The 12,125-nt window shown below is 35.0% G+C and overlaps 3 protein-coding genes across 3 annotated transcripts; 1 reads left to right on the forward strand and 2 right to left on the reverse strand.

Moving 5' to 3' along the window:
- Window positions 1–3,566: 3,566 nt before the first annotated feature.
- Window positions 3,567–5,099, reverse strand: LOC129572622 (atlastin-like; the record flags this gene model as incomplete). Its single annotated transcript, XM_055452626.1, is given in 3 exon segments — window positions 3,567–4,169; window positions 4,239–4,423; window positions 5,036–5,099. Coding segments are annotated over 3 exon segments (852 nt in total), but the record flags the coding sequence as incomplete, so codon positions are not given.
- A 50-nt stretch (window positions 5,100–5,149) lies between these two features.
- LOC129572624 (ovochymase-2-like) lies at window positions 5,150–8,859 on the forward strand. The gene is made up of 7 exons (XM_055452629.1): window positions 5,150–5,191; window positions 5,259–5,349; window positions 6,658–7,265; window positions 7,365–7,435; window positions 7,507–7,709; window positions 8,014–8,600; window positions 8,698–8,859. Exons 1-7 carry the CDS (start codon window positions 5,150–5,152, stop codon window positions 8,767–8,769), a joined length of 1,674 nt encoding a protein of 557 aa, XP_055308604.1. The 3' UTR covers window positions 8,770–8,859.
- Window positions 8,860–9,411: 552 nt separating this feature from the next.
- LOC129572618 (zinc carboxypeptidase-like) lies at window positions 9,412–11,603 on the reverse strand. The gene is made up of 10 exons (XM_055452623.1): window positions 11,247–11,603; window positions 10,992–11,184; window positions 10,721–10,909; window positions 10,592–10,633; window positions 10,445–10,496; window positions 10,201–10,361; window positions 10,090–10,128; window positions 9,933–10,017; window positions 9,734–9,817; window positions 9,412–9,667 (listed from the first exon to the last, which is right to left on the reverse strand). The coding sequence occupies exons 1-10, from the start codon at window positions 11,528–11,530 to the stop codon at window positions 9,558–9,560; spliced, it is 1,239 nt and encodes a 412-aa protein (XP_055308598.1). The 5' UTR covers window positions 11,531–11,603; the 3' UTR covers window positions 9,412–9,557.
- Window positions 11,604–12,125: the final 522 nt, after the last annotated feature.

Consider the following 12,125-nt stretch of genomic DNA (forward strand, 5'->3'; position numbering starts at 1 on the left):
GATGCCAACATACTTCCTTTTGACGCAGATAGAAATGAACATACTCGCCTTTAACCATTTTTGAGTCGAAAGAAACTTACTCTTCTCTTTCACAACAAAGTCAGATGAACTTACTCTCCTCTCGATCTAGTCAATAGATATATAGTATATATAAAATTTAACGGTTTTATATATGTTCACGTTCAGGAAGGTCAGTTTTAATATGATATCATATATGTAAAGATTCGATTTCATTCATCTTTCAATTAATGTTTATTCTTTTATTTGATAACGACAGAAAATAAATTCAATCTATTGATATATAATATCATATTGAAACTGACCTACCTAAACATACATATATAAAAATGTAAAAACTATGATGATATAAAACGAATTACATACGTAATCCAAACTTTTCCGCTCCGCAGCAATTTAGTTTAACTCCCGCTTAGTGTTTAACCAAAATTTCAATGTACCCTTTTTTCATATTGGGTGTATGCATTAAAAACGAGCGATTTTCGCCGGATGGCACCACCATCGCTGGTGGCATCGGGCAATACTGGTGCCAACTTCATATGGTAGGGCTAATGACAGACTACAAAAATTACCATCTGTCATTTGCCCAAAGTGTAAACAAAGCGAAAAATTTAGTTACGAATATGGAGAATTTCGAACCAAAAAAACGTCATTTGCGGGAGCAGTTATTTTCATACGGGAAAAATGTGAAAAATAGATTATTCTTTCATCGAGTGGACACTGGTAGTGAAGAATGGACGTTTCTCGATAGATACAAGCATATCAAACCACATTTTGATCGTGGTTACTTGTCATTATAGGGGGCGCCACAATCACTCCCTCGAAAAAGGGTGATTTTCCATATTTGCGGGGTTGGGGCAGATATGGTACATTGGAAGGTGGTAGAAACTTATCAAAATGTTAGCTTTTATCGTTCCCAACAGAAACTAATCGGTATATACCAATTTCTGACAGCAAAATCGAAAAATTGACTTAGGTATCGCCGCAAAAAAGCGAATTTTTGAGGAAATTTTTTAATGACTTTTTGGCTATCAAGTCCAAAATTTCTAAGAAGCTATTAATTTTGAAAATCCTTTATGCCCCCGCTGTAATCCTCAGACATTGCGCTTTCTTACTACCACTGGTTTCAGTCGATTCAATATCACCTAAGTGGAGGACGGTTCACTTGTTTTCAAAAAGTCAAAAATTGGCTTGATTCGATCTTGGCCGCCAAGCCGGCGCAGTTCTTTTAGGATGGAATCCATAAAGTGCCTGATTTATGGGAAAAATATGTCGCTGCCGATGGGCAATACTTTGATTGAAATATAATTTCACTTTGTTATTGAATTAAATGATTATTTTTCTATAAAAAACTCTCGTTTTTAATGCATACACCCAATAGCATTTTTTGACCTTGAAATATAACTATTTCGACCGTTTTCCATACAAAAGTGTCATTTTCGAACAAAATTTCAAAAATTTCAAGAAATGTTGATTTCGGACCAAATTTATGGGCAAGTGGGTGTTCGGTTGTTTGAAGGCTCCCATTATTTTTTGCAAAAAAAAGGCAGTTTGCCTTGATTGAAACCCTGAAAAATGCTTTTTTCGGGTACTTCCCGTACAAAAGTGTCATTTTTCAAGGTTTTTCAGGTCCTCAGTCGGAGGCCTATGGTACGAAATTGGTAAATCAGAATGGGCTCAAAATCAATTCGAAGCTTTGTCTCGACATGCCAAAACTTTTGGCTTTTACAGATCTCAATTATCTTGTCAACTTTTTGAGATAATCGGCGAACAAAAAACGCGGACGCGAACGCGAACGCGGACGACGCCATACCCACGCGAACGCTTTTGCACATTTTTCATAGTAAACAACATGTTTTTGGGGGTAGATAGGTCTTGATCGATAGGATTTGATCCCATCTACATTGCCTAGTGTACAGATATGTGCTTTTTGAAGTTTGGCGTGACGTTATAGTGGTCCGAAAGAGGAGATGTCATGAAATTTTGGCTAGTAAAACCAATACTTTTCCATACAAACAAAGTTTGCGGAAAAGTAAAAAGTTATCTAATTATCTTATCTAGATAATATGACATTCAAATCTATCTAAAAATTAGGTAGATATAGTGTTTATTTATCTAGATTTTAGATAGATATTCATCTATATCTGTAACTATATAGATTTTGTGAAAAGCCGATTTATCTGGTATCTGATCTAGGCAAGTTTTCATTATCTAAAAAAAACACTGCATACAACCAAATTCGATTGAAAGTGGAATGGGTCAATTCAATTCACCTTTTTCATTGATTCATCCTTGAGTTCTTGATGAATATTCAGAAGTTGCTCACTTGTGTAATATGGTGAAGCATTTTTCATAACATTTTGCATCGAAACTTCATAAAAACTCAAACACTCCGCGTAAACGATGGAATTGTTTACTTCGGTCGTTGCATATTTCGAATCAGTCAGAATTATTTTTAAAATAAATCAATAAAAATAAAATAATTTGTTCGAGATTTAACAATAAAAAGCCACTGGCACGGTACATACCTGGAAAACAGTTCTTGGTTCGGGCAATGTGTTGCCATTAACCTTCAAACCGTGAAATGGGCACTGTGTGCCCAAAACCAACTTTGAATGTTCAAAACTTAATTATTTCTTATCATAAATTAATGAATTAACTATGGTTCGATTCGTTGAACATTTGGCTACAAAAATTGGGTTAACATACCCACATACGCGCACTAGCTTACCACATATGCGCGTAAACATGTGTGATGCCGCTATACGTGAAATGGGTGCCTGAGTGCCCATATACATTTTTCGACAAATTGCGTATAAGATTTAATGTGGGAACTATGAAATATGCATCACTGGAAAGATCTTGAAAAGTACATGTAATTTGAGTTATAAAACATCAAAATCGATCATCATTTTATCAAAATATGGCCATTTTATCAATTTTGGCCAAATAGATTCCAACGGCCAAACATTGGCCAAATGCCGGCCTATTTTGAAGTTTTATACCAAAAATGACATCTACTTTTCAAGACCTTTCCAGTGATATACATAACTTTTTGATCCAACCTGCCGTTCAAAATCTCAATTTTTGACGTCAAAATCGGCCATAGTGGAATTTGTATGTATATGTTTTTGCCTTCATTTTTGTGAAGAGATCAACATTGCAATTCCCACTTTATTGAAAAAATTCCAAGAAACTTGCTGTTGTCTGTCATATTTCGATTTTTTATGACTTTTATAACATTTCAAAGTAATTTTCATACTTTTCCGATCAATAAATACTGAAATATTTGCATTTAAAAATAGCAATTTAAGAAAAAACTGACATTTCCCATATAAAATGCATTATGAGCACTCAGGCACCGGTTTCACGAACAACGTTAGAAAATAGGTTTCACGGTTTGAAGGTTAAAAATGTTGACATATGCCTGTAAATATTGCACCAAATCACTAGCTCGTACCCTTTCATTGTTGATCTTTTTGATGACGAGGTTTTCAGGAGCAAACAGAGCTGGAACCAATTGTTTGACATATATTTGATGAACTCTAGATCGATTTGTTGCAATTGCCCGGTGAATGTTCCATTTGCCACAGCTCTGCCTGGGTGAGGCAGAGCAAAAATGCCTTAACCTCTTCGAAACTTGACTTGATGCGTTCTCTTAGCTGGTGATTTTCGACCGTTTGGCCATCAGCTTCGCTCAGAATTTCATCGATCACTTGTTGACCGTTCCATTCGTAGCCAGTTTCAAATGCATTCGGCCAATCTCGAATGATGAAAAGCAACTTTTGAAATGGTTTTTGATGGGTTTGTTCAATTGCAAGTCTACCATATTCGGTGAACATTTCCAAATTTTCCAAGTCATCTTCTTGGACATTTTGCAAGACATTATAGCAATGCACCGAGGCCAATAGCATACTGAGTGCAAAGGTCGTAGTGCAATCGCGTCGAGTGCTTTGATGATCGAAAATTCCTTGCGTATCCAGTAGAATGATGGCAACCTTTTCGCCATTGCTAAAGTCATGAGTAAACACTTCCGACCACATCCAAATCCCATTTGTTTCAGGCTTTCTGCCACCTCGCCATTTGAAACCACTCAATACACTGCTGTTTCCATTTTCACCAAGCCAATCCGAAACATCATGTCTTTTGTACTGTTCGATTGACAATTAAAAATGATCCAAAAATTATGCATTTTTTCCACATTGAAAACTAAAAATTACCTGGGCATTCAAATATTTGAGGAAAAAATTCAACAGGAAACTTTTGCCTTTTCGAAATGCACCCGCAATTGATACAACGACAACGTGATGATCTTTTATGTTGTTAATATTGGGAATTTGGTTGAACTCATTTGTATTAATTTTAAATATGTGATTATCTGTGTAGATAATTTGAATGGCCCGTGCTGAGTTTCATTCAGGAGCAGAATTATTTGGGGTAGTTTCCATTGTGGAAATAACTTAAATATGAGGATCGATTCAAATTAAAAATCACGACAAATATTAAATTTTATTTGTTATTATTTCAAGGGATGTTAACTGCTAGAATCGAAATATTACTTGCTTACTTCAAAAACTTCACTCTTAAATGATGCGGAATAAAAAGCGGTTGGAGCTGTAATGTAGACTTTAGCGATGTGACTTTGATTTTTATACTTACCTCAATTGCAGTACAGATTTTTTTTCTCATAAGTCTAAGTGCATTTAAATGGACTTATTCATATACTAACCCAACCTTTCAGGAAATACTTTACAATCAATTTAAAGAAATGAAAAAAAATACCGCAACTACGTCCGTCCATTCGACATTTTAGCGAGTTCGACGACAACAATGTTAGTAACTATTTGTATCATTTGAAGAAAAATAAAATTACATTGTAACAAATTAATTATGTGTTGACATGAGTTTTGTCGGTGTGGTTTTTTACAAGTGGGGGTCCCATATCAGCGGCAGCAAAATAATATGTAATCTATAACCCAAAACCAAATGTTTATGCAAACTAAAAAGATTGCTATACCCTGTCGAATTGATAGTGAATTGAAGTATGCAACATTGTGTCGCCCAATAATTACTTTTTCCATTTTGGATCCATTTGAAGATTTTATTTGATTTTATTTATAAGCATCTGAAAATGACTATTCATTCCGTGATTTCCGATTATAAGCTCGATAAGGTAACGAAACCCGAACAAATTTCGAGCAGACGATTGTTTTCACAAAAAATGCCTTGTTCATTTGAAGGTTGATCACAATCCATCGAACGGTATTTGCAGCGATAGTTATGTATTGTGCGGCCTACAAAACCGAAAGTATCCGGAAAAACTGGCAATGGGTTTTTCCATTCGATCGACTTGCAGATGATGACGTTATGATTTTCGATGATTTCTTGACGGGCATGGGAGATTTTCAATAATAATACGTCAACTCGACGAAAATACGGCTCAAATCGGCAATGATCCTAATAAAATTGTTGAATTATGAAATTTCAATGTAATGTTCAACTCTCTATTTTATATCTGATTTGTTTATGTATTATAAAAAATACTTGTGCATCAACTATCCGTAATGTATGTATTTATGCTTATCAAACTTATGAGAAACGAACATTGTTTGAAACTTGCAAATACAGTGGCATTTCGGCTGTTACTCGATAGCTCATTACGCTTCAGTCAACCCTGCTAATACATCTTGTCGCCATCACCAACATACTTCTCTATTGAAATAGGATTAAACCGAATTATGTTTGTTACCTACAAAGGATTATTTTTTGACTGATGCACTAATTACTTTCCTTTATTATTTCACAAAGTTTAACACATAATTAGGATGTGTGTAAGGTATATTTAGAAGAAATTGACCGTTTCTTTGCATGTCTATTTATAAATACATACATGTATACTAGGGGCGAGACATGAATTCTATTAGAGTCTAGTTACACTCAATTTTATATATTTTTTGCTTTATGTCCTCTAATTTTTCTAGTTTTGGTGCAAAAGTGCTAATATTGTGCTATTATTTCTAGTAAAATCGCTGTCAATACAACGCTTATGGAAGACTTAACGGGACTATTTTGTAAACAATAGACAATATGTCTATAAGCGTTAACATTGGCAAACCAAACTCACTAATTTCTTCTATTTTTCCTATTATCGTTGAATAATGTTCTAATTTTACTCATTTAAGTTTCGTGTCTCTCCCTTAGCATGTATATCTTTGATTTAAGTTTGCCGCAAATGAATATTTTTTTGCTCTAACATTTATGAAAAATTTAAAAACGAACAGTATTCAAAGACAGTCCATGCGGCTGACACGTACGTTTCGTCTCGTAGAAACAACGATTTCGAACATTTAGAAGTAACTTCAAACGGTGTAAATTTGTGAATTAATTCCTCTTGATGGTTAAAATAAAAGTGCTCAAAATGAATATTACCCAAATATTCATAGCGTTGGTTGTTGTAATCGTCGTAAATTGCTATCCATCTAAAGATGATTCCTGTGATTGTGGTAATTTTTGTCGAATTAATTGAATTAAATTCAAAACTAGAATAAAAAACACATAACACCTCATTTGAATTTGTTTAGAAGATAAATCTGTTCTACAACGTATAACCCAATTAATTTTGTTTTCAATTTTTTTTAGTTTGTGGAGAAAAACAAATCGGTGACACTGCTACTCCACCCGATGAAAATCCGTGGACCGTTGGAGTATTTTTCGGACCAACTTTTCGGAATTTTCTTTGTTCTGGCGCTTTAATTTCGAATGAACATGTGTTAATTTCAGCTGAATGTGCTGTTCATGCTGTAAGGGCTCGCGATCAACTGCATTATAAAACACAAGTTCGCATGGGTAGCAATGATATCAATGGCATCAATACCGTCAAACGGAATATTATTTGTATTTATCGACACGAAAATTATGCACCATTATCTTCGAGCCATGACTTTGATATTGGCATTTTGCAATTGGATGCCGTAGTTCCATTTGGATACAACATTCAACCGATCTGTTTACCTCAATCCCCATTCGTGGATTACACTGGAATATTGGCCATAACCATTGGCCTGTATGACTCTTCGACACCGGATTTAATATTTTCGCGATTTGCATCCAAATCACAACAAACTCATGTTCCTATCTGGATGAATGAACAGTGCGCTGAAGTGTCTAATTATACGACCAAATTTACCGACAACATGATATGCGCAGGAGATTATGAAAAGGCTACTCGCAGACCTTCTTTGCATGGTGTAAGTTTGGCTTATTATTTAAGAAGAAAAAACCCTAGTTCCTTAGTACTCTATACTCTAGTAGTTCTTTTCAATATGCATTCTTTTTCCATTTTATAGACTTTCGACCATGGACAATTAGCCATTGCAGGCAATAACGGTGGCATGGAATTAGTCGGAATATATTCATTGTAAGTCGTAACGTTGCAATCAATTTTGATTTTGTTTAGAAGATTAAAATTAATATAATTATCAATTTAAGTGGTCCAAAAAGTACTGTTGGAATACCACCAGTTTATACCCGTGTAGCCAATTTTTTGCCATGGATTCAAAGTAAATTAACCAATAAATGCATGTGTGCACCTAAGGAGAGCAAACAGAACAAGGATTTGAATAAGATTGAGGTCCCAAAAAAACAAACCGGAATGTGTTTAGAACCACCTGCGAACAGCTCCTGTAATTGTGGTAATACTATCTCTCATTTTTTTTTGAGTGATCAAGCAAGACGATGATAAATATATATACGTTTTCCTCATAGGGTGGTAGCATCAAGAAAATTCAAATTGGCGTGCTGTTTAGTTCAGAAAAAAGTTACGAAATTATATAGATTTGCCGATTGAAATTGAGAGCGCTCGCATCGCCACAGCTGTCATTCAAGTTGTTTTCGATCTTAGCTGCCACCCGACCTTGAAACGAACATATTTTTCCGTTGAAAATATTCATTTTATAACAAAATACTGATCTCTGCTTCCATTTCCAACTTGATTAGCTTGTGGATTACGCGAAAATGGGAAACAAATAGTTGATGAGGTTTACACAAAGTCCAATCAATATCCGTGGGCGGTTGGCATTTATGGTGTTGGGTATTTTCAGTGCTCTGGTTCTTTGATTTCCGAAAAACACGTGGTAATCTCAGCCAAATGCGCACAGCATGTGATAAGGAATCGTGAAAAGGGGAGTCACGTTGAAGTTCGCCTAGGTCATAATGCCATCAATACAGTGAAACGAGGAATAGTTCACATCTATCGACATGAAAATTACAACTTCCGCACTTCTGACTATAACATTGGAATTTTGCAATTAGATGCCGTAGTCCCCTTTGGATATAACATTCAACCAATTTGTTTGCCAAAATCTTCGTCTGTTTATACTGGAAAAATAGCCACAGCTGCTGGTTGGCATGACACTGAATCCAAATCTTCTCTCGTATCCAAATCCAAATTACTACAAATCCAATTTCCAATCTGGACAAACCAAAAATGCGCCAAACTACCTGATTATGCAAACAAATTCACCGAAAATATGATTTGCGCCGGAGAATATGAAAATGGAGCTCACAGAGATTGTAACAATGATGTAAGATGATTTTTTCAAGAAAACTTGACAATAGATATTCAATTTCAAAAATACTTTCTATTAATGAAATCTTCTTGATATTTTCTCCGCTTCATAGTTCCGAATTGAGCAGATGGTCGTTGAAAATGAACACGGAAGCATGGAATTAGTCGGAATACATACATTGTAAGTCGCAACAATTCAATTATTCTCACTAACTCTTCAATCCAGTTGTATTTTTTAGGAATATAATGAAAAATTCTTTTGTATATTTCAGTGGTCCAACATGCGGTACTCTTGGAGTACCAGCACTTTATACCCGTGTGACCAATTTTTTGCCATGGATTCAAAGTAACATGAACAAGTCAATGGATGTGTGTACGTAAAAAAGACGATCGGCACAAATATTTGCAACGAACTTACATCTTCCCGTATGGAAAACAAATGAATGACTGGCTGTAGCTGAAATCAACTAATAAGCGACTTAATTAACTGCGCAGATGATTTGTATGAAAAATATAGGTAGATGAATTTGTGTATTCGCGAATCGACAGGAATTCGCACATTTCGCACGCGTTTTGATTTCAAATTCATTCAAATATTTCACGAATTTTGCGAATTCTTTGCTTAATTAATTTTCAATCGCTTAATTTGGTACATATTTGACTGCAGTCAAGTTGTAATTTCACTTAACTGTGATCGTTGTTTTTGTACAGAATAATCACTTTTAACCAGTCGACTATGTCCCAAAATAATCGATTCGCTCAGTCGGTACATCACAAATTCAATATTAGAGAAGTTGAAAAAAAATTAATTTTCTGAATAAGTTACTGCTTACGATTTAATAACCGTAATAAACAAAATCTGTTTCAAGTTATTAGAAAATTTTCGATGAATCAAATAAAGCATTTCATGTTTAGTACCAACATTTGTATGGTCAATTCAGTTTAGTTGTTACAATTTCGCAATAAAATCATTTTATAAATATTTCCGTGTTTTTGCTTCTCGAACCATTGCCTTTAGACCATCAACAAACTCTAGTGCGGTGGGAAGAATTTCTTCGGGTGCAAGAAGGAATCCCAAATTTCCTATAGGATGAGAACAAAAATCACATTTATTTTCTTATTCTAAATAATAATGTTATAAATGCTTACCAGTATCACGGAACTCGCAATGAAATGTGAGTGAAATATTTTGAACCTGATGTACCCAATCGATGGAAGTGCCCGAAATTGCAACTAAAACGAACAACGAATGGAATATATCAATGAAAGTCGTTTTCATTGATTGAAAATCGGTTCTCTTTTTGAAAAGCATATTGTGTTAAATTGAAATCCCATTGGATTAACTTACAAATTGTTTCGCCAACACTTCCAATGGTGTACCTTGTTCCATACCGTTTTGAAATAGCTCGTTTGGTTTTTTCGGCGATGTTATGCTAAAATTAAAGTGGAAAATTAAAAGGAGCTTTGGAATGCATAGTCGAGAAATCGATATGCGTCTATCTTACCAAATCATCGTAATTGTGTACACGTGCGGATGTGTAACTCTGAAAAGTCAGGAAAAATTCATGTGTTTTTCTATTTAAATTGAAATATTAGTTTTCATTTGTCTCACTTACATGAGGAAATAGCACTAATTGACCATATTGATGGAACGCAAGGTATAACTTAATATTATCAAAAGACTTGATAAATGTGGCCAAAGCACGAGTCTCTGGTTCTGAAAATGGTTCCGGTCCGGGATATCCAATCGTACAAGGGTCGTTCGAAGCTCCAACTTCTATCATTTTAAACGAATGCATAAACATATTCGACTTATTTGTAAATTATCACACTCTAGTATAAGCAACAACTGACAAGTACCTGCATGAAGAATGTCGAAGTTTCGGTTTCCATCAGCACCAACGCAGTAGCTCTTCAAGGGATCCATGTAGAAAAATTCAAAAAAAGAGATTCATTCTCGTTGAATGATATAAATCGAAGAAATTAAATTTCGAAAAAAAACAGTACCTTGACTGGATGCGGCTTGCGCGTCTTTCTCCACAAGCGATCCTGTATTTGAAAAAAAAAACAAATATTTGACAGTTTTTAACAAAGTTCAACGGATTTGTCCCTTTGAATGGATTCTATTGAACTTACAGTCGTATGGGTGTACTCATAGCCGTCGACATTCAATACTGGCACAATAACCCAATCATAGTTATGTGCCAATTGTCGGAATTCAGCATCAGAAGGTGTGACCAATTCATTAAGTATATAAGTAGCGACAGCGGCTGCAGGCCATTCGCGACCATGAATAGTCGCTTCAATGAAAATGGTTGGGTTCCCCTATTGGAAAAGAGAGAAACGAGAAATGTAAGTCAACATATCAACCATTGAATTAATGTTTGGTTGGACAGTTCATTCGTACTTTTCTGTAAGACACTTTGATTGCACGAAGTGGACGCCCTTCATACGATGTCCCAAAGTTATAATTGGTTAGAATGTTTGGATGCTTCTGTAGTAAATCATCCAGCCAAGCATAAATTGTGGATACATTGTAATAGTTTTTCCATCCAAAATGCAAATTTTTGGAACCTGCTTGTAGCTGCTTTTCGATCACACTATTATGAATTTAAATATGAGATGAATTGTGTATATCAAACGTTCTGTACGCCTTTTTTACCTTTGAATATTTGGTGTCAATAGTTTATATTTTATTTTCAACGATTTAAAAAGCTCGATAACATCGCATAATTTGTGTGGCGGAACTACGAGTTCGATCACTTCTTGTGTACGAAATGGGGTCCTTAAAAACTGAACACCATCCCATCCGAATTGAATTTGTTCCAGTACAGCCAATTGTTTTCCGTTATCAATTGTGATTTGATACACACGATAGTTATCAAATCGAGCCACCTCACCCAAACAGGCCACAAAGCACACCACAAAAATTGCCAATGATTTCATTTTTTTTACAAATTTTAAAAACTCAGCTCGTGAACAATACTGCTTAGAGTACTTTAAACAATGTTCAGCAAACGAATGTTCTGATAATAGCGACTACGGTCGTTTATATACTTCGATTTTTTTCGAATCGTGCATGATTTTTCGTTGGAAATTTATGATAAATCAATGAATCGTCGTGAGTAAAAATCGTGCATAGTAACTCAACTTATAACGCAACAAACTACACGATTTTAGTCTGTACACGATCATACTTGGGGAATATCACGTTCAGATTATTTCAAATATTAAAAAACATCCGATACAAATCTGTCGTATGGAATATGGCAAACATGGCGGATATTTTTAAATGTGAATGACATCGGTTAAATACATAATTTTACCCGAGACGATATTTTCCATCTTGGTTTCAATGCAAATATCTGCAAAATCCACAAAACCCCAAGTTAATTCATTCGAAATATCGACAATTCCACACCAACAAAATTGTCGGACGAAATTCTGAATCGGCTCCAATTTCGCTCAAATTTGGTGCATAAACTTATCACCAAATAAAACGAATTACATACGTAATCCAAACTTTTCCGCTCCGCAGCAA

The sequence above is a fragment of the Sitodiplosis mosellana genome, unplaced genomic scaffold (genome assembly GCF_009176505.1).
Source record: "Sitodiplosis mosellana isolate CC-2019 unplaced genomic scaffold, AAFC_SMos_1.0 Smas_scaffold_5285, whole genome shotgun sequence".
NCBI classification, from domain to species: domain Eukaryota; kingdom Metazoa; phylum Arthropoda; class Insecta; order Diptera; family Cecidomyiidae; genus Sitodiplosis; species Sitodiplosis mosellana.